Source organism: Lissotriton helveticus, chromosome 6 (genome assembly GCF_964261635.1).
Source record: "Lissotriton helveticus chromosome 6, aLisHel1.1, whole genome shotgun sequence".
In the NCBI taxonomy this organism is placed as follows: domain Eukaryota; kingdom Metazoa; phylum Chordata; class Amphibia; order Caudata; family Salamandridae; genus Lissotriton; species Lissotriton helveticus.
Window position 1 is genome coordinate 954,200,363 of NC_136067.1, and position 27,274 is coordinate 954,227,636.

General features: G+C 47.4%; 1 protein-coding gene across 1 annotated transcript in view; it reads left to right on the forward strand.

Annotated features, from left to right (window-relative positions):
• Positions 1-27,274, forward strand: part of NOX3 (NADPH oxidase 3) — a 632,637-nt gene that overhangs the window by 321,873 nt on the left and 283,490 nt on the right. The window contains exon 7 of the mRNA XM_078647785.1: positions 1,627-1,756. Coding sequence (XP_078503911.1) covers positions 1,627-1,756 — 130 coding nt within the window. The remainder of the gene's footprint in view (positions 1-1,626; positions 1,757-27,274) is intronic.

Consider the following 27,274-nt stretch of genomic DNA (forward strand, 5'->3'; position numbering starts at 1 on the left):
CCAAATATCACAATGGCAATAACCAAAACGCAATACTTCACCTGGTGCAAACACTGCATCTCACTCACTTCTGACTGGGGCAGTTAAACAGCTGTGGTTAAGAGCCTCAGCAACCAGAGTTCCACACTCCGAGGTAGACGTGACCGTCCCCACTCAGATTCCAAACTCCCGGTTTCTGAGTCAATAACCCTCAGCTTCATGATCTCAAAGCACACTAGAATGTCCGTGAAAGACCTCCCCCCGGACCAGAGGAATCTTACCGGAACTGGCCAGGTTCCAAACAAACATTCCCATGGCAGAAAGGAGTTCTCATGTTCCCTTCTCCAAATCTCATATGTTTCAGCCTTCATCTTGACGAAGCTCACAAAGCCTTTGGGGTACATAAACAATCTCTCACAAAAACAAAAAGACTGTGAACGTGATTAACCCAAACAACTTGCAAACGCTGCTGTGCACGCAGAAAAGCTGAAGCAAGGCAAAGTCAGAAAAAGGATGACATGAGGCCATGTCAAAGCCAATAGGAGGAACTTCATAATTCTCATCAATGTACAACACAATGCACAATTGTGCACAACTGCTTATAGATTCACATACTCCATCTCTCAATATCCTATAACATCACATACTTCATCTCTCAATGTACAACACCGAGCACTTGCCCACAAGACTGCACTTTGAAACCAAAGAGTACATTCCACACCTCTCTCTCCCTCTCACACTTTCAAATGCACATCCCTGACCTTCTGTTCTTGACATGGCTGTTCTACTCCGTGACAGCTCCCACTGAAAGACAGCAAGATTACAAGAAAGAAACTTGTAAGAGAAACAAGGCATATGCAGGACCGTCCTACATTCAGGCTAGGATAAAATAACACACTAAAGTCAGTTAAAATAATGGTAGTCAGAGTTCATCACAGGGTGTCAGACCACAAGAGTGCCTTCAACACTACATTCCACCCATGACCTTTGACTATCATCACAAACATAAATATAAAAACACTGAATATCTTAACTGACAGCACAACTATGATTGAAGAACTGCATTTCTTAACTGAAAAAACAACTATGATTGAAACACATGTTAAAGCAGTAACATTATAGACTCATGTGCTGAACTGAAAGTACAAGTATAATTGAAACACACATTAAAACAGTGAAATCATAAATGCATGTAACAATAATTTTAAAGCATGTAAAAGTAGCTCATGCATAAATGGATACTCAGCAAGAATAAATGTATGATGGATACACAAAATAAATGCACAATTAGAATCAAGCATATGAACTCAATAATGCTCCTAATGTCTCAAATGGCTAAAACTGGAACGTCTATTGATGAAGCAGCCACACAAATATGTTGTGCTAAAAAATAAAGGTAACATCATCATCTCAAAAGTGAAAACCCATCTTCTGCAATTTCGATTGCACAATTTTCTTTCTTATCAAAGTGACTAGCATTTGCAGAACAAATGATGTCCTTCTGTGTGAAAGACAAGTGTAAATGAGATTGAAGTCAGATAGAGTGCTGTAAAGATTTATAGTCTATAAGCTAACATATTTCTGTTAGTGTAGATGACCATCGTCTGTTTAACGACTGAGTTACAGTGTTTTTCTTTTGATCTTAAGTCAGATGGTTCGAGGCCAGACTCCACAAAGCTTGTTCATGCATAATGTGTCGCACTGCAGAGATCACTACTACGAGTGGGGAGAAGATGCTCAATGTCCCTTACCAGAGTTTTCCGGCAACAAACCAGCGGTATCCGTAACTCATTTTCCTTATATCATGTCATTATATTGCTAGACTTAGGTGCTTGAATGATGCATAAGTTAATTTAGTTCAGATCTTGCAATGTGCAAAGCGTATGCTATGTTTTACAGAAAATGTCAATACCTTCTGGTGTGGTTTTAAATGCAACCTTAAAACTGGCAAACCGTTTCTCTTGAGTTTTGATCAAATTTGATTATAGTTTAAATATTTATCACTTACAAAATGTTTTTTAAGGTGTGTTGTGTTATGTTATGCCCTGTACTGCTATGGTAAGCTATCCATGCATTGTTAAATATTGCACTATTCTAGATAACGTAATGTAGTTCCACGCTTTGATAATGTTATCATATTGTAAGCTATATTATTGCACAGGGCTTGAAGTGGGATGAAAAAACTGGAGGGTCTCTCAAAGGGACGTGGCCGATGCAATTAGAGGGTAGCTTAAAAAAGTAAGCTACAAATCTGTGCTTAGCATAGTGTGCTGCCCGTCCGGTATTTTGCTGCTTCTGTCATTACATCCAGATATGCAATACAAAAAGTAACATTACACCTACAACAAGCCAGGGCTATTGGCTTTGCCAATGGTTGTTAACTGCATAAGATAAATAAGCAACAACTATGGCTTCTTTGTATAGAACATTGAAAATACCTCAGTTTTGGAATGATGAGACTGTGAAAGAACTATGACCAGTTTTTTTGAAGTTACATAAATGCAGTGAATGGTGGTGGTACTGTTGCAGAGTTACCTTTCATCCTGAACGTGAGAGCAAAAATGGAGAGCCTGATAGGACCCGTCTCTGCACCTACTTTTTAGAACAGCCGGTGCTGAGCACAGGCAGGGCCCGGTCCACTTAAAGCTGTGTATTGCAGCATGTTTATGGGCACCGGTAGGAAAGCAGGTGAATGACAGGGGGTTCCTGCTAGCTGGTCTTAATGGATGCAACAGTCCCATGGCAGAAGGGGATGACATCAGTCTTGAAGAAGCTGTGGATATGGGTGACCATAATCGCCTCAAGAGAAGTTGTGTTTTTAATTTTGTTTTATCAGGGTATTTATAAAACCTGAATCTAGGCCCTGAGGCCGGCGGACTCTGTACAAAGCACCATGATGCATAGCCATAGACGATACAGAGACATAATAGTACATAAACAATGGGAACTCAAGACTAGTGTATACGAATAAAGAGAGGACGCAACATCACAATGGGGTGCCAGGAAGATACAGTCTCGGGTGGTAGGAAGATTGTAAAAATGCAAATATGCCGAACAGCACCACCGAAGAGGAAGTAAGTCTAGGTTTCTAGAAGCAGGCTTCTCCAACGAGTAGCTCGTGAGTTACTGTTAGCTCTCCAGCGACCTGTAAGTATCTTTCTAAATTCAAAACGTTTTCATGTATGTATTCAAAAATGGAAACGCCAGTATTTGAAACGAAAATATGTTAATTTTCAGACCTTATATGCTTATGTTTGAAAAAAAATAATTGAATTAAAAAAAAGGTAAAGCTGATATTTGAGTTATAATGCATATGGCACTGGAAGGCCTGTTACTAATATCACCTTGTTGCCATGGGCGTTATAGCTGTGGCTTTTAAGTATAAACCACGTAGAGGCATTGGCGAAGCCTTCCGTTCGTTACTGCTGGCAACGATAACTGATGAATGACTGCGTGCATCTGGCATATGGTGGCCACTAATGTAATCGTGTCTGATGAGGTTTCTGTTAAAACACTGATAATATTAGTAGCTTGCATTGATTTTTATTCAATATTAGCAGCTCTCATTAAGAAAAGCCTATAGAAGACCCCTGTTCTAGCGACTTGAAGTATGTGCTCTTTGTAAGTCTTCTAGATTTGCAGACTGTCAATGTGTGGCGTGTTGCTGCATATTGCCTGTGCGATGGCGGTGTTGATATATTACAGGCCTTGATATATGTTAACATGGTTCATGTTTGTGTTTCACGTTAGCGCGTTGTGTTTACACGTTTCATCACGCCTCAAATTTGACCTTTAAAATGGCAAGAACTTTTTGCTTTATTTCTTTAAAAAGAGTACTGAGAGAGAGAGTGTGTGTGTGTTTGTTTTTCTGTGTGTGTGTGTGTTTGTTTTTCTGTGTTTGTTTGTGTACTCGTACTAACACTTGTCCTCTGACCTCAACAGCTAAATTTGAAGGGAATCATTTCTATTTCATCATGCTTTTCGTTTTGCTTTCTGCATCCAGATCTTGCTAAAACTTTGGTCTTCATGCTAGCATGGGTTGAAGTAGCACATACCAAAACTTCTGAACAAGGAAGTTGCCAGAAAATAAAAATAACCCCCACTTTGAACCAATGTTCTTATGACCCCAAACAAGCTAAGCAAATCGTCGCAACCCTCCCCAGAAGATCTGGCTTCTCTCTTCCATCCGTGCATCTGTCCATTCATCCTTCCATCCACCCGCTGATATCCATCATTTTGTCTTTACATTCTGTCATACATTCAATCTTTCATCCATCATGTTTGTCAACATTCCATCCGCCCCATCCATACCCAAAGTCTCTATGATGGCCTCGGGCAGAGAGCTCTGAAACCGAGCTCCCGGGCCCTGGGATCACCACTACAAGGTTAACCCATGCTGCCCCCCACCATCTCTGCAACCCGAAAACGAGGACTTACCGGTCTAACCCAAGGAGGATACGCTTGAATCAAGCTCCCGCCCTCAGCCGGAACCGAAGTGTGGAGGTTCTGCGCCCCAACATCTCTACGAGGGAAACTGTTACCTCGTAAGTGATCGGCGACGAACCAGACCTCCCCCAATTCAAGGACATCCCTCTCGGACCCGCGAGAGTCCAGACTGCCCCGAAACCGGACCGCTGCCTCCTCACAGCACTCACGGGCCGAACCATGCAAAAACAGAGCATGATTGGTGGATGAGATCCGCACCGCCTGACCCCAAAATGGCCGCACAAGGTATGGAACTATAAAAAGTTAACTAGGCTGGTCAAACATACTGCAAGTAAGCCTTAGTTTCTCAGGTGGACACTAGTGAATCACGACCTGCAGTCGACCACCAAATGGTCACTGGGGGGCCCATAGATATCCGACTATGAGCCTCTGCTAAGCCCCGCAGCGCCTGTCCCCAAAATGGCTGACCAATCATGAAGCAGATAAAAGTAACCCTGTTCGTCACTAAACACCCCACAGTGGACACAAGCATCACTAAACACGCCAGAGTGGTCACAAGCGAGCACTAGCAACCAAGGCCCCTTCTTAAAAAGCGGAAGAACGGGAAAAATGGAGCGTGAACTACTGCCGAGCCCGCGACGCCTGACCTACAAATGGCCGCCCGGAAATGGAATAATAACTAAAGAAAACAAGCTTGACCAGCAGACTGCAAGTGAACTGAAAAAAAATCACTCTAATCGGGGTAATTGAGAGTTCCTACCTGCAAGGGTCAATAAAAGGATATCAAGGGGTCTTCAGTTAGCGCACTAAAAGCTACTGTTGAGCCTTGCAGCGCCTGGACCCAAAATGGCCACCCCGATGTGGACCTGACAATGATAACCCTCCAGGAACACTAGACTGCACGCAATTTCAAGGCACCACACAGAGCTCCACAATGCCTGCCCTAAGATAGCTGCCTAAACCAACACGAGTACCTAATGCTTGTGAGTCTTCCACAGAAACCTCCACCTTGAAGAGCTTCCCAATACTGAAGCTCATGACAAACATCCCCAGGATAAGCACACTAATCCACTGGGCCATCAATTTACGAGCAGGCAGGATCCCTGCATGGAAACAGCTGCCTTGTAGAGCACTCCAACACTGAAGCTCAAGACAAACAACTAAGCATGGGCGGATTTTGCGGATCCACGATTCACGAATTTGCGGATTCACGGATCGTGGATCCGCAAAATCCGCGGATTTTGCCGATTGGCGGATTTGGGGGCGGGGCTTCCTCAAGTGTGTGGGCGGGGCCAAACGGACGGGGCTTCCATGCGAGCGCACATGCCCCTTGTGTGAATACAAAAGGTCAGAGACCGATCAGAGCAGCAGATTAAGAGACAGACGCCCCTGGTCACAGCACGGGGATTGCGCACGTGAAAGCCAAAGATGCAAATGCCTCTGGGCAGCATCACAGCGGATTTCCGATGGTATATTTGGGAAGAAGGCACATCTGCCCAGCCTCCCAACGCTCACGATTTTTTTTGGGCTGATGAATGAGTCACTGTATTTGCGCTTCAACTAGTTCCAGCGACCAAGTGTGTGTTACTATGCAATCGCGCCGAAGTGCGCAGGGGGGGTCCCTTGAGTGAAATGTCCATCATAGTGGGTAAATGGCGGGAAGACGGGTGGGTGCACACCTCGAGTGTGTGGGCGGGGCCAAACGGACGGGGCTTCCATGCGAGCGCACATGCCCCTTGTGTGAATACAAAAGGTCAGAGACCGATCAGAGCAGCAGATTAAGAGACAGAAGCCCCTGGTCACAGGAACAGCACGGGGATTGCGCACGTGAAAGCCACGTGATTATTTTTGGGCTGATGAATGAGTCACTGAATTTAAGCTTCAACTAGGGCACATATTTATTCACGAAGAAAGACACACCATGTAACTAATTTACGATGGCGCCGGCAAGCTGCCAGCGCCATCCTGCAAAAGTTACTTAATTAGCTTCAACAGGAAGCTCCAACTGATAAAATAAAGCAGGCGCTCGAGCCCCTGCTTTATCTTATCTGTTAGAGCTTCCTGTCGAAGCTAATTAAGTAACCATTTGAGGATGGCGCTGGCAGCTTGCCGGCGCCATCGTAAATTATTTAGGTTTGAACTTTTGACCACAAAATCCGCTCCGATTGCGGATTGCGGATTCTCGGTAAATTCGCGAGAGTTCGCGGATCGCGGATTTACCGAAAATCCGCAAAATCCGCGATCGGAGCGGATTTTGCGCTCATGCTTACAAACAACCCCAGGAAAGCACACAAATCCACTGGGCAATCAATTTTGCGAGCAATCACGATCTCTATAACACCTGAACCCAAACCGGCCACACAGAAGGAGTTCCTCTCACCGAGGATCAGACTGCTCCAGTGAGTCCCCTTTCACACCAAAAACGCCTTTACCCCCTGTTCTTGCCGGCCTCGTCCAGATTAAGCTACCTCTACAGCTCAGAGCCTACGACCTTCCCACCAGCCCAGGCCACCTCCCAACCCATGTGACCCCTATGTTAGTGTAACACACCAATCCCGATAGTAACCAACCCCTCCCCCAGCTTAGTCAAAATGCCCTCTATCAAACCAACCTACGGCAACCCCCTCATGTCGAGCTACGTCAAACCGCACGGCCCGAACTCCTTCTCGATTAATCACCCCCAAACCTCTCATCAAAACCTCAAACATAAAATGATCAGGCAATTCCCCGAATCACTATTTGCAGACATATATCATTGCTCCTCTAAAGGCCAAATAAAAATGAACCTCATCTTTCACACCGAAAGACCCAAAAAGTGGATCTCCACCCTCAGATCACAACTCCACATTACCAAAACTACGAATACACCCCATAGCTACAAACTTTCTCTCCCTATCCCTAACCGCTCAACAAGAAGTGGGTACACCTCGGTGACCATCTATTTCAATGACACAGTCTTGATCCAAGCCAATAACGACAACCTTGAGACATTTGGTTCCCTCTTCCCCTCACTTAGGACTGCCTCTGCTCATACTCATCTCGACCACCCAACCCACCCCCTTACCTCGACATCCAAACCCCCAGAGGAACTCCCACTATACTCCTGCACCCGATATCATAAACCCCCTTCCTTTTACTCGTGCCACCACCAGCACCTCTGGCACCAAGAACAAGACCCTCATGCCACCACAAGCTCACCCCCGCGAACTGCCCCGGCTCATTACCCGCCTCCAGCAACTCCGTCTGCCCCCACTATGCAAACAAAGACTTCCAATAACCCTCCCATATATACCTGCAATAGAAAGCAGCTGACACATCACAACCACCTGCACCCCACGCCCAAGTCCCTCCCCAAAGCCCTCACGGATAACGCAAGAACGACGGGAAGGAAACACAACATCATCAGGCATTCGCCCCTCCAGGTAGACCCCGCCCAGAACCCATCCAGCCTAACCCAAGATGAGACGGGGCGTCGGCTCTCCCGGCTTGAAAGCCAATGAGCTATTATAGCACAGAGTTTCAACGACATACTAAACAACCACGCTACACTCACTAATCCATCCAAAAACCACCACAGTACCCCCACTCTTTCGAACCCTGCACACCAAAGGCACGTCAAGTCTATGCGTCCCAGCGAGACCTCACCTCCCCTTTCGAGTCATACACTGAGGCCCAAAAGAACTACGGAGGCTATGTCCTCGGATAAAGCGGCTGATCTGGCCTTCTCGTATGATACCTCCGCTGCTTCCATTCCCCAATTTATGAATCAGGTAATCAATGGATTCAGAAGAGACCACTCCACTCCGAAACCCTGTAGACCCCCAGCCTCCTTCATCAACATTCCCACTGCACCCTTAACCCCTTCCGTGCTCCGGTCGGCCGTTGGCCGACAGGAGCACTCCCTCCCCAGTGCTGCGAATGGCCAACGGCAGTCGCAGCCCCGCCCACTTAATAGAACACCCGCACTGCGGCGGAATTGCCGCCGCGGTTAAGGGGTTCAAGAAAAAAACAGTAATAGAGTCACCATCTACTAACTGCATGCTCATAAACTGCAGATCAGCCACCAAACATGCCACAGAGTTTGCTGACTCCACTCTCACTCATGACATAGACATAGCCTTCATAACAGAGACATGGTTCGATGACTGCTCGCCTCCAATCCTGGACACCCTCCTACCCCCAGGCTTCTCAATCATCAACAAAGACCGAAAAGACCAAAGAGGTTGAGGCTTAGTAATCAGTCACAACAACAACCTGTCTGTGACCCAAATAGACACCTTCAACAACAACACCTTTGAATGTCTAACCGCCAACTTCAACACCAGCAAAACAAAGTACTGCAATGCCATCTCCTATACCATCCCCCAGGCAACACCCCCACTTTCACTGAACACCTGTCAGACCTGATTGCACACTGCGCACTCCGAGACAATAACAACCTAATTCTGGGTGACCTCAACTTGCATTGGAATGACAAAAACAGTCCACCTATACAAAACCTGAACGAGCTACTACAAATCAATAACCTTACCCAACACTGCTCAGAAGGTACACACAACAAAGGGGCTATCCTGGATGCCATCATCGCCCAACATGACGCAATCACAATAAATTACATCCTACCAGTTGACTGGTCAGATCACCACTTAATCCGATTCCATATCACGCAACCGATCATGTATCAACCTCCCATCCAAAATCCTCCCACGTGGACGAGAAACCTATCACAGATCAACATGAGCGACTTAGAAGAAAAAATAGGCACGCTCCTGCCCATCTCCCCTGACGGCCGCTCCGCAACAGAACTCACATCACACTACACAACCATGGCATCCATTCTAGACCAACTTGCCCCCCTGAAACTGAAAAAAACTAAAAATTTCCCTGCAGATCCTGGTTTAACGAGGACATTAACTCTGAAAGGAGACAACTTAGAGCTACTGAACGTTTATGGAGAAACAATCCTTCTACAAGCCCCAGCGAGCAACTCAAAGCAACTTGAAGGAACTACAAAAAACATATCAACAAGGAAAAAGCAACTTTTTCTGCACCGCGCTTAACAATGCGAAAAACAGGCCAAAAGAACTCCTTAACATCATCAGGCAACAGACCTCCAAGACCTCTGCAACCCCAACCCAGGCCTCCAAAGACCTGTGCGACAACTTCGCCAACTTTTTCAATGACAAAATCACCAAAATTGAACTATCTCTTGACACCAACCTCTACCACTCCTGCAAAAACCCAACCCCAACAACCGAAACCAACCCAAAAAAGCCCTCCTCGAAAGCCTGGAAATCCTTCGACCTTGTACCCAAAGCTTAGATTCTTAAACTAATCTCCTCCTCCAAGCCTGCATCCCACAACCCTCGACCTTCTACCCTCCCAATTATACAAAAAGTTGAAATTCTCACTTGCCCCACTCTGGAGCGAAATCATAAACACTCCTTGAAAACCGGCAGCATTCCAGAATGCCTTAAAGAAGGCCAAGTCACGCCTCTATTGAAAAAGACAGGCCTAGACAACACCGACCTGAACAACTTCTGAACTGTTTCCAACCTCCCCTTCCTATCCAAAATCCTTGAAAAGTGTGTTCTCAAACAACTGTCGCAGCACATAAACAACATCAACCTACTAAATAGCCAACAATCGGGCTTCAGAAAAGGCTGTAGCACTGAAACTGCGATCCTCAACATCGTGGACGAAATCTACAAATCCCTTGATGCTAACAAATGCTGCCTATTCATCCTCCTAGGCCTTACGGCAGCCTTTGACATGGTGGATCACAATCTACTCATCAAGGCTCTTCAAGACTGAGTAGGTGCAGATGAGGTGGTCCTAGAATGGTTCTCCTCCTTACACAACCGCGCCCAAAGGATAAAAATTAAAACCTTCACATCCGACCTACACCCCATCAACAGAGGTGTCCCCCAAGGCTTGGTGATCTCCTCTCAATTGTTCAACATATACATGGAACCCCTGACTACCCTCCTCAAAGAAGCCAACATCCCTTTCCACCTATATGCAGAAGACACCCAGATCTACTTGGAAACCTCCTCCATCAACGACATTCAAAGACTCAACAACACTCTCAAAGAAGTTCAACAGTGGCTTGCAACAAACCACCTTAAACTCAATCAAGACAAAACGGAAATCCTCCTTATCTCCAACAAAGAAGAGAACCCCCAAATTGTGGAATGGCTGAAATCAATCGACTCTCTCAACAGCAATCTCACCCTAGCTAACTCTGTAAAATATCTAGGAATCACCCTGGATGCAAAACTGAACATGGCCGACCACATTAAGACTTCCGCAAAGAGTGCCTTCCTCAATCTAAAGCTTCTCAAACAAAATTAAGCCCTTCATTCTGCCCAAGGACCTCAAACAAGCCATGCAATCTCTAGTGCTATCTAAACTCGAATAGGGGAACGCAGCCCTCACCGGTACAGCTCAATCCCACCTAGCGCCACTCAAAACAACCCTTAATGCTGATGCCAGAATGGTCTCCGGGGTTAAGAAATACGACCACTTATCTCCCATCTTCAGAGAACTAAAATGGCTCCCAGTAGAAATGCATGCCAGCTTCAGAACTGCCTGCCTCACGCACACAACCCTGCACACATGGAAACTGGAATACCTGGCCTCCAAACTCAAGAAAGCTGGCCAGACAAGAAACCTCAGGAGTTCCAACACCTTCCTACTCATCCCGATGAAAACACACAAACAAAAATCCGCTGCACTATCCTTCTCTGGAAGCGCACCCAAAATCTGGAACTCCATCCCAGTCAATATCAGGACTATCCCTTCCTTTATAAAATTCAAAAGTCTCCTAAAAGACCTCTACCTCAACCGTTCCTTCCCGAAAAATGAATCGCCGATGAAGCGCACAAACCGGAAGTCTGCTGGCACCTGACAATGTTCCACCACAATCCTACCTCTTACAGCACTTTAAAACCCCTTGACAATGTTCCCCCTCGATCTACCTCATCCCCACTCCCCTACCCCTCCTTGTTCCCTCCCCATGGAAAGAGGTTGAACCCAGGACATTGTGCACTCATCGACGCTATCTCAGGACCTCCCTACCTCAAGGACGCAAACCTCAAGGAGTCCGTCAAACTTTTACGTATACCTTTGGCATTTTTGTTTCTCTGTATGTGACTTCTGCTCTAAAATCTGTTGTGAAGCGCTCCCATACCCTCGGGTCTGGCGAGCGCTATACAAAACTCCCAAAAAAAAAAAAAATATATATATATCCAAACCTATACATCCATCTTCAAGCCTATCCATCCACCCACCCTTTCCTTCAGTCATTGATCCATCCACACTTTCACTCCTTCCAACTATCCTCCCTTTTACTCATCCACCTAGCCTTTCACTCCCCCATCTACACTCTGACCCATCCATCTATCTGATCCATCCATCCATCCTCTCATCCATTTACCCTTTTATAAAATTATAGTTCCACTTACTCATTTATCCACGTTTCAGTATTGACAACAAAAATATTTTTCATGGGGTATTAGTGTATCGAAATATTTTTGTCCCCGATAGTTTGTATGCAAATTACATTATTGTAATTGTTTATACCAGGATATTGTCCAAGGAGAAGTATATTGAAATATACATCTACAATGCTTTGTTATGGGTTTAAAGTATTCATTTTTAAAATAATAATTCAATAAGAAATAAATATATTTTATTAACATAAAATAAAATTTCGATATAATAATAATAATAGTTACATTTGTAAAGCGCCTGGTTACACTGAGGCCAGTGTGTCCCCGTGCTACGGTAGCAATAAAAACAGCAGCAGCAAGCATTTAACAGAACAATAATTAAGGAGCAGGAAATAGATGCGTCTTCAGACCTTTCCTGAAGATGGGTTCAGAAGACTCCAGCCGAGGAAGCAAATTCCACAACTGGGCTGCTAGATAACAGAACGAGCGTCCACCCATCCTGGCTCTTTCAATTTTGGGGACATAGACCCTACCTTTCCCACTGGACCTTAACAGTCTAGTTGGTGCATAGGGAGTTAGAAAATCATGCAAGTATGTGGGCTCTTTTCTCTGTAAAATTTGATGACTCACACACAAAGCCTTGAATTTCACTCTCTCACTGATAGGGAGCCAGTGCAAAGAAGTCAGCGCACTTGTCACTGAGGCACTCTTATGGAGTATGAGGACTAATCTTGCTGCTGCATTCTGGATGCATTGCAAGCACCGCAGGCATCTGACAGTTGCACCCAGATACAAAAGATTGCCGTAGTCTAGGCGAGAAGTTACCAGCGAATGAACAAGGATTTTTCTAGATTCCGTGGGGAGGGCGTCAAGGGTTTTCCGAAGTCTCCTCAGAATACCAAAGCAAGCGCCTGCCACCCGCCCGATGTGGTAGGACAACTTATTATCCACCCAAACCCCAAGGTTCTTAGCTTGTTCACAAGGTATGGGGGTAGGGCCCAATGACTGGGGCCACCACACACCGAAGACCATACTGATGGAGCCTTGCCTATCACCAGCACCTCGGTCTTACTGCCATTCAGCCTTAGGCAGTTGTTTGCCATCCAGCCTGCCAGTTCTTGAAGGCAGGATACAAAGTTGGAGGCAGCAACGGCCTGTGCTTGGGTCATAGAGACCACCAGCTGGGTGTCATCAGCATAGGACAGGGCATTAATCCCAAATTTATCTGAGATTTTAGCCAGGGGGGCAACATAGAGATTGAATAGAGTTGGGCTCAAAATGGAGCCCTGAGACACCCCCTGGGTCAGCTTGATGGTTCTGGAGTAGAAGCTGCCCTGCATAACTGAGAAGCTACGATCAGATAAAAAGGATTCCATCCACTTTAGTGCTCCGTCCGTTACACCCCCTCTCGCTAGATCATGAAGCAAGGTATGGTGGGCAACAGTGTCAAACGCGGCACTCAAGTCTAAAAGAATTAAGGCCGCTGTCTGTCCTTCGTCCACATACTTCCTGATGGTCTCAGTGGAGTAAAGCAGAGCAGATTCGGTGGAATGCAAAGCCCGAAAGCCAGACTGGGAGGGATAAAGAAGGTTGTTGGTACAGAAATGTGCAGTGAGCTGAGTGTTTACAATCTTTTCCGCAACCTTTGCAAAATAAGGAAGCAGGGAGATGGGCCGCAAATCATCGAGCTGATCAGTGCTAATATGGGGTTTCTTCTGTAAGGGAAGTACCACAGCCTCGTCCCACATTTCCGGAACCACTCCAGAGTTAAAGGGCAGTTCTAAAAGATGTCGCATAAAAGGTTCAAGTACGTCAATACTGCCTCTAAGCACCCTCGGGGTAGCTGGGTCCCTAGGCGAGCCCGACTTAATGCAGGTCGCCACCTTTTTAAGAGTGTCCTGAGAGGGCACAGTGAATTTATGGAGACCCTGTATTTCAGACACGACCACACATTCCTTTTCCACTCTTTTTCCCTCACGAGCAGAATCAGGAAAAGAGGAATAAATCCTCTCTACCTTATCTGCAAAATATTCGGCAACTCGATTGCATGACTCTTCAGAGCCCGCAAGAGGCGCTGCAATGGATGCCAAGGAGGATATCGCTTTAAAGATCTTGAACTGCTCTTTTGTAGAGTTCTCCGCTGTTTGGATCCTTGTATTAAAATAAGCTGCCTTTGCCTTTCTAATGCGCGAGTGGTAGTTCTTAAGACTGACTTTATATTCTACTTCCAGGTCGACTGAGAAATGCTTCCTCCAGCGCCTTTCTAATTGTTTACACGTTGATTTAGCAGCTCATAGCACTTAGCTAAACCAAGGGGCTGATCTAAGTCTGTTTGTCGACATTTTAGTTGACCAGGGTGCAGTGCAGTCAAGAGCTGCAGTTATGCATCTCTTGAGAGCTTTACACACCCCATTTACATCCCAGCCAGAAGGGGGACCATCCCTTAATAAGGCCAGGTTAAAGGCCCCTTGCGAAAAGCCCACCCACTTCCTTCTCCTAATATCAGACGTAGCTTTCTCCTGCTTTTTTTGCAGGGGCAGCTTTATCTTTTTTTTTTTTTTTTTTATTCCTCATTTTGCAATAGAGTTTAATTGGAGTTATCAGGGACCCTCTTCTCTGTTTTCTGTTCCGTCACGGCCCATGGATTCAAAGGTGTTCACGTTTCGTGTGTTCAGAGTGAGGTCCCCTTATGTCCTTAACACTTTCAATCTCTGACTGGGGGAGCTGGCCATCCTGGCCACTCACACAAGCATGTTGTTTGTGTTTTTTATTGCCATTGCATAATCATTGGAACATATAGGCCATAGCGTGACGATGCTGTTAGTACCCGGTTAATTCACAAACTGAGATTCTTCCCAAATCTCCCAATATTTAAGCTTCCTGCCGGATTTTCCTTCTCTATCCCATTTATTTATTCTATTTATAGAGGCCACCCATTCCAAATGTGCAGGGGTGTGAGAAGTTGGCCTGATGTGCAGTGTTCACTATTCTAGTGATCACTATATATCAGTCCAAACAACCCTTATCGATGATTGGTTGTAAGTCAACCTTATAGACCAGCTATCCTAGTAGCATGGATACGAGCAGTCTAAGGCTAAGACTCTAGAGGGCGTGTTAAGCCAGCTGTTTTACCATCACATTACCCCTTGAACACCCAGTGAAAGGACACCACACAAGTTGTTATGAAAATAAACAGTGTATTTATTTATAACAAGACTACCCTGGCTCTTTATGAGACAGGGAGCTAAGCACACAACAAAACTCTTATAAAAAATACTTCAGTTAGCACAGTATACACAAATGCCCGAGGGGCACGAAAAACCATATACTCTGAAAGTGGAATGCGAAATTACTAGCAGGTAAGTACAGTACTAATAGGCTTTGGAATCGCTAGGACTTGACTATAGAATTGTTAGATTACTTCTAGGAGGCCCAGGGGACTCGGGTGCAGAGTGTGCACTCTCACGCGGGATGCGGGACAAAGTCAATGATAGCTAGTAAAGTTAAAGTTAGTGTTCACGGGCGAACCCGACCTGGTAGGGAGAAAACGACAGTGGATCCTGACCCTTGGATAGTGAGGCTATGCTGGGGCACCGAAATGCCGAAGTTACCTAGCCCAGGGGCTGCAGCTGCATAGGTCTCAAAAGACGTCGGGAATCCTCGTAGACGAACCAGGAGCCTGGAAGAAATATGCTGGCAGGCGACCAGTGAAGAGAGTTCGAAGTGATCCAAGCCTGGATCTCGAAGATGGATGATACCTGAAAGCAGAGGGGACCAAGTTCGTGACTACTAGCCAGTAGTCAGGTGGCACCAGGAGGGCACCGGATGGTAGTCACCTCGGCTAGGTGAGTGGGCGACGCTGTGCTCTGCAGATCTCACGGACCAGGAGGCGTTCTCGGTGACCCGGATGGAGGGGCGAGCTGTCCCACGATGGATGAAGCTGTCGGCGTCGAAGAACCCAGGATTGGGCAACAAAGCCTTGGCTAGTTCAAGCCCACGCGGTGGACTCAAAATGGCGTCTTGAGTGGACCAGGAGGGACCGGGGTGCTCCTCTTCTGGAAGGGAGCAAGAGCCAGTCTGGAGCAACCAGACCAGCAGCAGTGATGTCGTCGGGCGTCGTTCAGAAGGCCACAAGCCAGCGGGCTAGTAGCCAAACAACGCGGTGAGCAGCAAAAAGCAGAAGGGCCCCACGCCGATCGTGGAGATGCTGGGGGGCTGCTCTTCGGTGCTGGAGCTGCTCAGGGTTGGGGCTTCTCGGACCCCAAAGCACTCGCCAGGAGATTACTCGGCGGGCTTGCTGTGAAGAAGTCGTGCAGTCTTGGCAATAGTCGGTCCCTTGAGGTCTCGTCGCACTCACGGTTCTCAGCTTGGCTGTAGAGGTGAGTAGAGGTCGGAGGGGCCAGGGAAGCCGGGTCTTGTCGAGCTGGGCAGTCGGATTCCGGAGGAAGGACTTACAGCAGACCGCAGTGTTCTTAAGGTGGTGCCTGCGGATGCAGGGTGACTACTCCTTAGCCACAAGGGAGAATCTTGAAGAAGAAATCTTGATGTCCTTTCGTAGAAAGTCGTGTCTTGATTCCAAAGATGATCTAATTTGGAAGGGGGCCTGCTCCTACCTTTATCTGGGAAAAGGGGGCTGGCACGCGACTAAGTCCTGCCCTATGGGTGGGACCAGGAGGGGGGTGGTTACACCCCTCTCCTTTGGCGGGCTTTCCCCAGGCCAGGGGCTGGAGTGCCCCTGGAACTGGTTTCAGCCGGCCTATGCACAGTGAGCACCGGGGTGCCACTTGCAGTCACCTTCCTCTGTAGCCCTGCCTACCTGGAATACACAAAACCCTGTCTGGGACGGTGCTGGCACCGCCCCTGGCAGGAAACCCTTTGTCCTTGCCTCCTGCTCTGGGAGGACTCCCAGCAGCAGGAGGGCAGACTTGTGTCTCTGTGGCAGCATCCATTTTGTGGATGCTAAGGCTCTGTCTGACTTTAACCGGGGTTACAGGTTACATACATGTCGTGTCCCTCTAGAAGGGTGGAATGCTAACCCCGTCGCCAGAATTGGCGAGGGGTTAGTATTCCAATTCGTATGACACCTTACTCGACATGTTTTGATAAAGCGATACCAGAGTTGGCATATAACCGCAAGGATTATAATGCACTTAAGAGTATATGGTATGCGATATCATGGAAACGGCTAAGGGATAGATCCCGAAAGCCGCAGACAGGCTCAGCTCATGCCAGAGCACCATCTCACACGATTCCAAGTACTCTGCCTTCAGGATTGTTAAGGCCTGCCATAGGAGTGACTGATAGGAGATCTGTGTGTCCATTTTAGGGTTAGATATAGGTATACTATATCTAAAGCAAAGGGTGAGTACACCACCTTGACCCAGCTGTCGTGCAGCCAGTTGTGTCAGTTTAGTTAGTCAGCCCAGGGGTGGCATAATACATGCTTCAGCCCCTGGGAGACTTCTGGGTGCACCTCAGCCCTGGGTACAGGGACTTGGAGAGGGCCCAGTGCCAATTCAGTACCTGAGTACAATTTTGGATAGAGAGAACAGCTAGGCTGTGGGTCTGATTAGCAGGCCCACAGCCAGGGAAAGTCGTAAACCAGTGCAGCAAAAAGCAAAAATCTGGGTGATCATAGGATTGCAGACCCTACTCTCCTACATGACCCCCCCCAAACTTGGGACAATAAACTAACCTTGACCAGGTGAGTCTTCTTGCTCTAAGTGGAAATACCTGGAGAGCCCATCAGCATTGCTGTGATCAGTACCAGGTCTATGCTCCACTGTAAAATCCATCCCCTGTAGGGAAATGGACCACCTAAGCAGTTTGGGGTTTTCACCCTTCATCTGATTTAGCCACAAGAGGGGCTTATGGTCGGTCTGAATGGTGAAGTGAGTGCCAAACAAGTAGGCCCTCAGCTTCTTCAGGGCCCAAACCACAGCAAAGGCCTCCCTCTCAATAGCTGACCAATTTTTCTCTCTGGGGGTCAGCCTCCTACTAATGAAAGCAATAGGCTGATCATTACCATCAAAATTCAGTTGAGACAGAACAGCTCCCACACCCAACTCAGAAACATCTGTTTGGACAATGAATGGCTTGGAGTAATCTGGACTCTTAAGGATAGGTGCTGTGCACATGGCCTGCTTGAGGTCATTGAATGCTTTCTGACAGCTTGCTGTCCACTGAACTTTCTTTGGCATCTTTTTGCTTGTCAGGTCATTAAGAGGGGTCACTATGGACCCATAATTTCTGACAAACTTCCTGTAGTAACCAGTCAGGCCCAAGAAAGCTCGAACCTGAGTCTGGGTGATTGGAGGAGCCCAGTCCTGGATGGCCTGTATTTTACTCTCCAATGGCTGAACCTGGCCTCCACCTACAAGGTGGCCCAGGTATACAACCTGTGTCTGCCCTATCTGGCACTTAGTGGCCTTGATAGTGAGGCCTGCCTTTTGCAGAGCCTCTAACACTTTCCTCAGGTGGACCAGGTGGTCCTCCCAGGTGGAGCTAAAGACAGCAATATCGTCAAGGTATGCTGCACAGAAGTCATCCAGCCCAGTGAGGACTTGATTCACCAACCTTTGGAAGGTGGCAGGTGCATTTTTCAAACCAAAGGGCATTACCACAAATTGATAATGCCCACCAGGGGTAGAAAATGCTGTCTTGGGTTTGGCCTCCTCAGCTAACCTGATTTGCCAATACCCAGCTGTCAAATCAAATGTACTTAAGAATTTGGCAGAAGCCAATTTATCTATAAGTTCATCTGCTCTTGGTATTGGGTGGGCATCAGTCTTAGTGACTGCATTGAGGCCTCTGTAGTCTACGCAAAACCTCATCTCTTTCTTACCACCCTGGGTGTGAGGCTTTGGCACTAGAACTACTGGGCTAGCCCAAGGGCTATCTGAGGGCTCAATGACTCCCAGCTCCAACATTTTCTGCACTTCTGTTTTGATGCAGTCTCTAACAGGATCAGGCTGTCTGTAGATTTTACTCTTGACAGGCAGACTGTCCCCAGTGTCAACATCATGGGTGCACCAATCAGTTTGGCTGGGTGTTAGAGAGAACATGTGTCTGAAGGATTGCAGAACTTGCCTGCAATCCTGTTGCTGATGCTCAGTGAGGCTGCCACAAAAGACAACACCATCTACTGACCCATCATCAGGATTCTGAGTGAGCAGGTCTGGGAGAGGGTCACTCTCTTCCTCCTGTCCCTCATCTGTGGCCATGAGCAAGCTCATGTCCTTCCTGTCAACATATGCCTTGAGCCTGTTTACATGGAGCACTCTGAGAGGGCTCCTGGGAGTTCCAAGGTCCACCAAGTAGGTAACCTCTCCCTTTTGCTCAATGATGGTGTGGGGCCCAGACCATTTGTCTTTCAGAGCTGCTGGGGCCACTGGCTCCAGCACCCACACCTTCTGTCCTGGCTGGTACACAGTCAGAACAGCCTTTTGGTCATGCCAAGCTTTTTGGAGTTCTTGGCTGGCCTCAAGGTTTTTAGATGCCTTTTCCATGTACTCAGCCATCCTGGAGCGGAGACCAAGTACATAGTCCACTATGTTGGTTGCAGGCTTTTTGAGAGGTCTCTCCCATCCTTCCTTCACCAAACATAGGGGTCCTCTTACAGGATGCCCATTCAGAAGCTCAAAGGGGCTGTAGCCAACCCCCTTCTGTGGGACCTATCTGTAAGCAAACAAGAGGCAGGGGATCAGGACATCCCATCTTCTCCTAAGAGGTTCAGGTAGCCCATGAATCATCCCTTTGAGGGTCCTGTTGAATCTCTCAACAAGCCCATTGCATTGTAGGTGGTAGGGTGTGGTGAACTTGTAGTTCACACCACACTCCTTCCACATTGCAGTCAGATATCCTGACATGAAGTTTGTACCTCTGTCAGAAACAACCTCCTTAGGGAAGCCCACTCTGGAGAACACTCCAACTAGGGCCCTTGCCACTACAGGTGCTGTAGTGGTCCTAAGTGGAATAGCTTCAGGATACCTGGTGGCATGATCCACCACCACCAGTATAAACTTGTGCCCTGATGCTGTCTGGGGTTCCATTGGACCAACAATGTCAATCCCCACTCTTTCAAAGGGAACCTCCACCACAGGTAGTGGTATGAGGGGGGCCTTTGTTGTGCCACCTGACTTACCACTGGCTTGGCAAGTGACACAGGAGCGACAAAACTCCTTGGTATTCTCATTCATGTGGGGCCAGTGAAAGTGTGAGACAAGCCTGTCCCACGTCTTTGTCTGACCTAAATGACCTGCAAGGGGAATCTCATGGGCCAAGGTGAGAAGGAAACCTCTCAGAGACAAGGGGATGACCAGCCTCCTGGTTGCACCAGGCTTGGGGTCTCTTGACTCAGAGTACAGGAGTCCATCTTCCCAGTATACCCTGTGGGCACCTGTGGCATTCCCTGCAGCCTCAGCAGCAGCCTGCTGTCTGAGGGGTTCAAGGGAAGGGCAGTCTAACTGTGCCTTCCCCAGGTCTGCTCTGGAGGGTCCCCCTGAGCCCAGAAACTCAACTTGATCAAGTTCAAGCTCTTTAGGCTCAGTTTCTCTCAGCTCTCTCAGATCAGCCTCCTCAGAGACTTGATCCTCAACCTGGGGCAAGGGGGAAGGCAAAGCCTTAACCCTACTGCTCTTCTTCTTGGAAGGTGTCTGGTCCATACTTTCAGGATCCAGCACCTGTTCAGTGGGGCATCTTCTGGCCTGTGACCTAGTCACAGCAAGCACATGTGCTGGCAAGCCTAACATCTCCATGTGAGTCCTCTGCTCCACTTCTGACCATAATGATGACTCCAAATCATTGCCCAACAAACAATCAACTGGGAGGTCTGAACTGACTACAACTTTTTTTTGACCCTTCACTCCACCCCAGGAGAAAGCCACAATCGCCATACTATGACTGGTAGTGACGTTGCTGGCATTGGTCACCAGGAAATCTGTACCTGGCATGATCTGTCCAGGGTCCACAAAGTTAGGTGTCACCATGGTGACACTGGCACAAGTGTCCCTATAGGCCTGAGCCATCTTGCCATTAATCAAAGGTGTCTGCCTGTATTTGCTCAAAGTATTGGGACTTATATCAGGGGATATATCCATATCCCCTGTACAGACAAGGACAGCCTGAGTGAGTGTGCCAACTAAGTTGTCAGACCCCTCAGTTCCCACGGTTAACCCAACTAATGCCTTGGGAGGTACACTACCACTACTGACTGTACTAGGGGGTGCAGTTGCCTTAGGGGCTGTAGTGGCAGGAGTTTGTCCTCCTCTTTTGGTGCACTCACTAAACCAGTGAGACTTACTTTTGCAGTACTGGCACCACCTCTTTGACTGGCCTTCTTGAGCCTTCTTCTTCTGGGAAGCCTGACCCCCACCCTCTTTGGTTTGTTGGGGACCTGGTGAAGACTTCTGGTCATTTTGTTCACTCTTAGTATTACCCTTCTGGTCTGCTTTCTTCTGACCACCCTGGTTCTGGTTCTGGTTCTGCTTGATCCTTGTTCTGACCCATTTGTCTGCCTTCTTTCCCAATTCTTGGGGAGAGGTCAGATCTGAATCAACAAGGTGCTGGTGCAACAACTGGTTCTGACAATTATTTAAAATTTGTTCTCTCATCATCAGATTATACAATCCTGTGTAATCAGTAACCTTGCTACCCAGCAACCAGCCCTCCAAAGCCTTAGTGGCACAATCCACAAAGTCAGACCAGTCCTGAGACTGAGTTTTCTGGGTGTCTCTGAACAGCAACCTGTACTGCTCAGTGGTTAAACCAAACCCATCAACCAGTGCATTTTTCAGGACCTGGTAATCATTAGCATCCTCCACTCTTGTAGTGAGGAGCTTATCTCTACCTTTACCATCAAAGGAGAGCCACAGTATAGCTGCCCACTGACTTCGGGGAATGCACTGCACAGTGCAGGCTCTCTCCAAAGCAGCCATCCATTTCTGGATGTCATCCCCTTGCTTAAAGGGGGGCACTATCTTAGTCAGGTGTTTAGTATCTAAACCCTTCTCTCTATCTCTTGGGAGATTGCTGCCACCAGTGGGAGCTAACCCACTCATCTGCTGCTCTCTAGCCAAGGCAAGCTTCTCTTTGGCCAGGGCAATTTCTTCCCTTTCAATCCTCAGAGTAGCCTGTCTCATCCTAGCTTCATGCTCCATTCTCTGAGGGGACGTCAATCTCCTCTGGGGAGAGTTCCTTCTCCTCTGAGAAGAGGCATTAGAGTGCAGAGATCTATTGGAGTCCCTAGAAAGAGATCTATCTCTCCTAACTCCAAGGTTAGGCCTACTTAGGGTCAGTACTGGGGGTCCCCCAGATCCTAGCCCAAGCAAGTCTAAGTTGGCCCTAGTTAGCCTTCTGACTACCTCAAGACCTTTGTCTACCTCGTCCCCAGAGAGTTCCTCTTGATCCTCCTCCTCAACTGCATTGGCAATGTTGGGGAGGTCTGGATCCCCAGAGGTACCCTCTAAGGCTGGCATATTCCCATCTAGCTGAGAAAGCTTTCTCGCATCATAAGTCTCTAAGAGACCTATTAAAAAGGGAATGGTGGGGTTAGACCCCTGTTTCAGTTTCCTGGAGGTACACACTTGTCTCATCTCCTGAAAACTGAGAGCTGCATATCTTGATTTGACCTGTGGAGGGTCAACATCCACAAGGGGAGTCTCAGTAGATTCTCCTTGGGTAGACATGCTTTTTTCTAGTGAGGTGTAAGTGGTGCACTTACCTACACTATATGTTTGCCTACTGATCCCTTGCTAGAGTTGTAGTTTAGGGTGTGCTAGGCCCTAGGAGCTACAACAGCTGGTTCAGTAGAACTCAGAGTATTCTAAGCTAAGTTATATGTACCTTTAGTACTTATGTGATCTTTCACAAGATATTCTTAGGATATGTGTGGTAAAACAACAGCAAGCTCAAATCCCAACCGCTGCTCACCAATGTGAGAAGTTGGCCTGATGTGCAGTGTTCACTATTCTAGTGATCACTACATATCAGTCCAAACAACCCTTATTGATGATTGGTTGTAAGTCAACCTTATAGACCAGCTATCCTAGTAGCATGGATACGAGCAGTCTAAGGCTAAGATTCTAGAGGGAGTGTTAAGCCAGCTGTTTTACCATCACATTACCCCTTGAACACCCAGTGAAAGGACACCACACAAGTTGTTATGAAAATAAACAGTGTATTTATTTATAACAAGGTTACCCTGGCTCTTTATGAGACAGGGAGCTAAGCACACAACAAAACTCTTATAAAAAATACTTAAGTTAGCACAGTATACACAAATGCCCGAGGGGCACGAAAAACCATATATTCTGAAAGTGGAATGCGAAATTACTAGCAGGTAAGTACAGTACTAATAGGCTTTGGAATCGCTAGGACTTGACTATAGAATCGTTAGATTACTTCTAGGAGGCCCAGGGGACTCGGGTGCAGAGTGTGCACTCTCACGCGGGATGCGGGACAAAGTCTATGATAGCTAGTAAAGTTAAAGTTAGTGTTCACGGGCGAACCCGACCTGGTAGGGAGAAAACGACAGTGGATCCTGACCCTTGGATAGTGAGGCTATGCTGGGGCACCGAAATGCCGAAGTTACCTAGCCCAGGGGCTGCAGCTGCATAGGTCTCAAAAGACGTCGGGAATCCTCGTAGACGAACCAGGAGCCTGGAAGAAAGATGCTGGCAGGCGACCAGTGAAGAGAGTTCGAAGTGATCCAAGCCTGGATCTCGAAGATGGATGATACCTGAAAGCAGAGGGGACCAAGTTCGTGACTACTAGCCAGTAGTCAGGTGGCACCAGGAGGGCACCGGATGGTAGTCACCTCGGCTAGGTGAGTGGGCGACGCTGTGCTCTGCAGATCTCACGGACCAGGAGGCGTTGTCGGCGACCCGGATGGAGGGGCGAGCTGTCCCACGATGGATGAAGCTGTCGGCGTCGAAGAACCCAGGATTGGGCAACAAAGCCTTGGCTAGTTCAAGCCCACGCGGTGGACTCAAAATGGCGTCTTGAGTGGACCAGGAGGGTCCGGGGTGCTCCTCTTCTGGAAGGGAGCAAGAGCCAGTCTGGAGCAACCAGACCAGCAGCAGTGATGTCGTCGGGCGTCGTTCAGAAGGCCACAAGCCAGCGGGCTAGTAGCCAAACAACGCGGTGAGCAGCAAAAAGCAGAAGGGCCCCACGCCGATCGTGGAGATGCTGGGGGGCTGCTCTTCGGTGCTGGAGCTGCTCAGGGTTGGGGCTTCTCGGACCCCAAAGCACTCGCCAGGAGATTACTCGGCGGGCTTGCTGTGAAGAAGTTGTGCAGTCTTGGCAATAGTCGGTCCCTTGAGGTCTCGTCGCACTCACGGTTCTCAGCTTGGCTGTAGAGGTGAGTAGAGGTCGGAGGGGCCAGGGAAGCCGGGTCTTGTCGAGCTGGGCAGTCGGATTACGGAGGAAGGACTTACAGCAGACCGCAGTGTTCTTAAGGTGGTGCCTGCGGATGCAGGGTGACTACTCCTTAGCCACAAGGGAGAATCTTGAAGAAGAAATCTTGATGTCCTTTCGTAGAAAGTCGTGTCTTGATTCTAAAGATGATCTAATTTGGAAGGGGGCCTGCTCCTACCTTTATCTGGGAAAAGGGGGCTGGCACGCGACTAAGTCCTGCCCTATGGGTGGGACCAGGAGGGGGGTGGTTACACCCCTCTCCTTTGGCGGGCTTTCCCCAGGCCAGGGGCTGGAGTGCCCCTGGAACTGGTTTCAGCCGGCCTATGCACAGTGAGCACCGGGGTGCCACTTGCAGTCACCTTCCTCTGTAGCCCTGCCTACCTGGAATACACAAAACCCTGTCTGGGACGGTGCTGGCACCGCCCCTGGCAGGAAACCCTTTGTCCTTGCCTCCTGCTCTGGGAGGACTCCCAGCAGCAGAAGGGCAGACTTGTGTCTCGGTGGCAGCATCCATTTTGTGGATGCTAAGGCTCTGTCTGACTTTAACCGGGGTTACAGGTTACATACATGTCGTGTCCCTCTAGAAGGGTGGAATGCTAACCCCGTCGCCAGAATTGGCGAGGGGTTAGTATTCCAATTCGTATGACACCTTACTCGACATGTTTTGATAAAGCGATACCAGAGTTGGCATATAACCGCGAGGATTATAATGCACTTAAGAGTATATGGTATGCGATATCATGGAAACGGCTAAGGGATAGATCCCGAAAGCCGCAGACAGGCTCAGCTCATGCCAGAGCACCATCTCACACGATTCCAAGCACTCTGCCTTCAGGATTGTTAAGGCCTGCCATAGGAGTGACTGATAGGAGATCTGTGTGTCCATTTTAGGGTTAGATATAGGTATACTATATCTAAAGCAAAGGGTGAGTACACCACCTTGCCCCAGCTGTCGTGCAGCCAGTTGTGTCAGTTTAGTTAGTCAGCCCAGGGGTGGCATAATACATGCTTCAGCCCCTGGGAGACTTCTGGGTGCACCTCAGCCCTGGGTACAGGGACTTGGAGAGGGCCCAGTGCCAATTCAGTACCTGAGTACAATTTTGGATAGAGAGAACAGCTAGGCTGTGGGTCTGATTAGCAGGCCCACAGCCAGGGAAAGTCGTAAACCAGTGCAGCAAAAAGCAAAAATCTGGGTGATCATAGGATTGCAGACCCTACTCTCCTACAAGGGGCAACCGGTTTTATCCACTTAATACAGAGTTCCCTACGAGCTAATAAAATCATCATAAATAGAAGGTTCTCTTCTTTAGATGTTAAGAGATTTAACCCCTCATGCCTGCTAACCCCGAAGATAACAAGATCCATACTTACAGTTACTGGTCTTCTTAGTACTGCATCTATAACTTTACTCACTTCTTGCCAGAAACCATCAATCTGGGGGCACTGCCAGAACATATGCACATCATCTGCTCCAGCCAAGCCACATTTAGGACACACCTTCATATTTGGTCCACTGAATTTGGATAGTCGCTTTGGCGTCCAGTAGGCTCTGTGAATAGTAAAGAGGTGGTTTCTCCTTAGAGTAGCAGATTTCGCAATGGACCAACATTTGCTCAGAGACACTTGCCACAGGTTTTGGAGATCCAGTGACGGCAGTTTTTTCCCCCAGGTTGCTTCTGGTATCAAGAAGTTCTCTTCCCCGGCTTCAATAAGGGCCCAGTACCATAAAGCTATTTCTTTTTTCAGCGGGCCGTACTTTGTCATGTTTATTTCTATGGACTTGTTTCCGTCATTTTTCTCTTTTATTGTTTTTGCCCACCCAGTGAGCTGGTAACATTTGAATTTTGAGAGGGATGCGTTTGTATTTTCTGATAGAGTTTCCCAGTCTATTATGTTATTATCCACCATTAACTGGCCCCAAACTTGAAAGCCTGATGTTTTCAACGGTGTAGCTAGCTTGTCCTTGAGGCACTCTGGGGTTCCTGGAGAGTCCCATATTGTTGCAGACTCACTGTTTCCAAGTGCACCTTATCTGGTACCAGAGTTTTGCCGCTGAGCTTAATGTCTTTAATTTAACTTTCTTAAAGTACTTAGGGTGACCATATTTGAATAGGAAGTGACCGATGTTATTGGTATTTGCTTTTAGACGTTCCGGATATAGATCATAATTACCCAGCAGGATTCTCATGTGTTTAAATTGAAAGGCCCTATAATATTCAAATAGGTCTGGACTGGCAATTCCACCTTCTACTTTACGTCTTCGCAGTTTTGCCCAGGCTATTCGTGTACTTTTAGAAGCCCAAATAAAACTCGCTAGCTCTCCTTGTATTTTCTTCAGGGTTTCCATCTTAAATTCTAAGGGTAAAGCACTAAACAGGAATGTAAATTTGGGTGGAATAGACATTTTAATTAGATTAGATCTACCAAGAAATGTCAGGGGGAGTCCTCCCCAAGTTTTTAGTAGCCTGGGCATTTCTGAACGCAATATTAAAAAAATATAATCTGGGAGAAACCTTTCAACGAACAATTAAAGAACTCTATCGAACACCTAAAGCCAAGGTACTAGTAAACTGGAACTTCACAGAGAGTATATCAATACATAGAGGGACCCGACAGGGATGCCCCTTATCCCCACTCCTATTCAACTTATACATCGAACCACTGGCAAACAAGCTCAGAGCTCACACCGAAATAAACCCGTTTACTTACCGCGGATGGGAAAAAAATAGGCTTGTATGCAGAAGACCTGATGATCTTTACCAGCACCTATGCAGGCTCCATCTATGCAATCGAAGAAACCCTAAAAGACTTTGGGAAGGTATCAGGCTATCAAACAAACCGAGATAAAACAGAGATCATGAGCTGGAATACTCAAGTAAACAGCAACTTCACCAGAGAAAAAATCAGATACTTAGGAATAGAGCTGGTTAAAAACTTAAATAAGATAACAAAGATAAACCTAGATAGGGTAACAGCGGAGG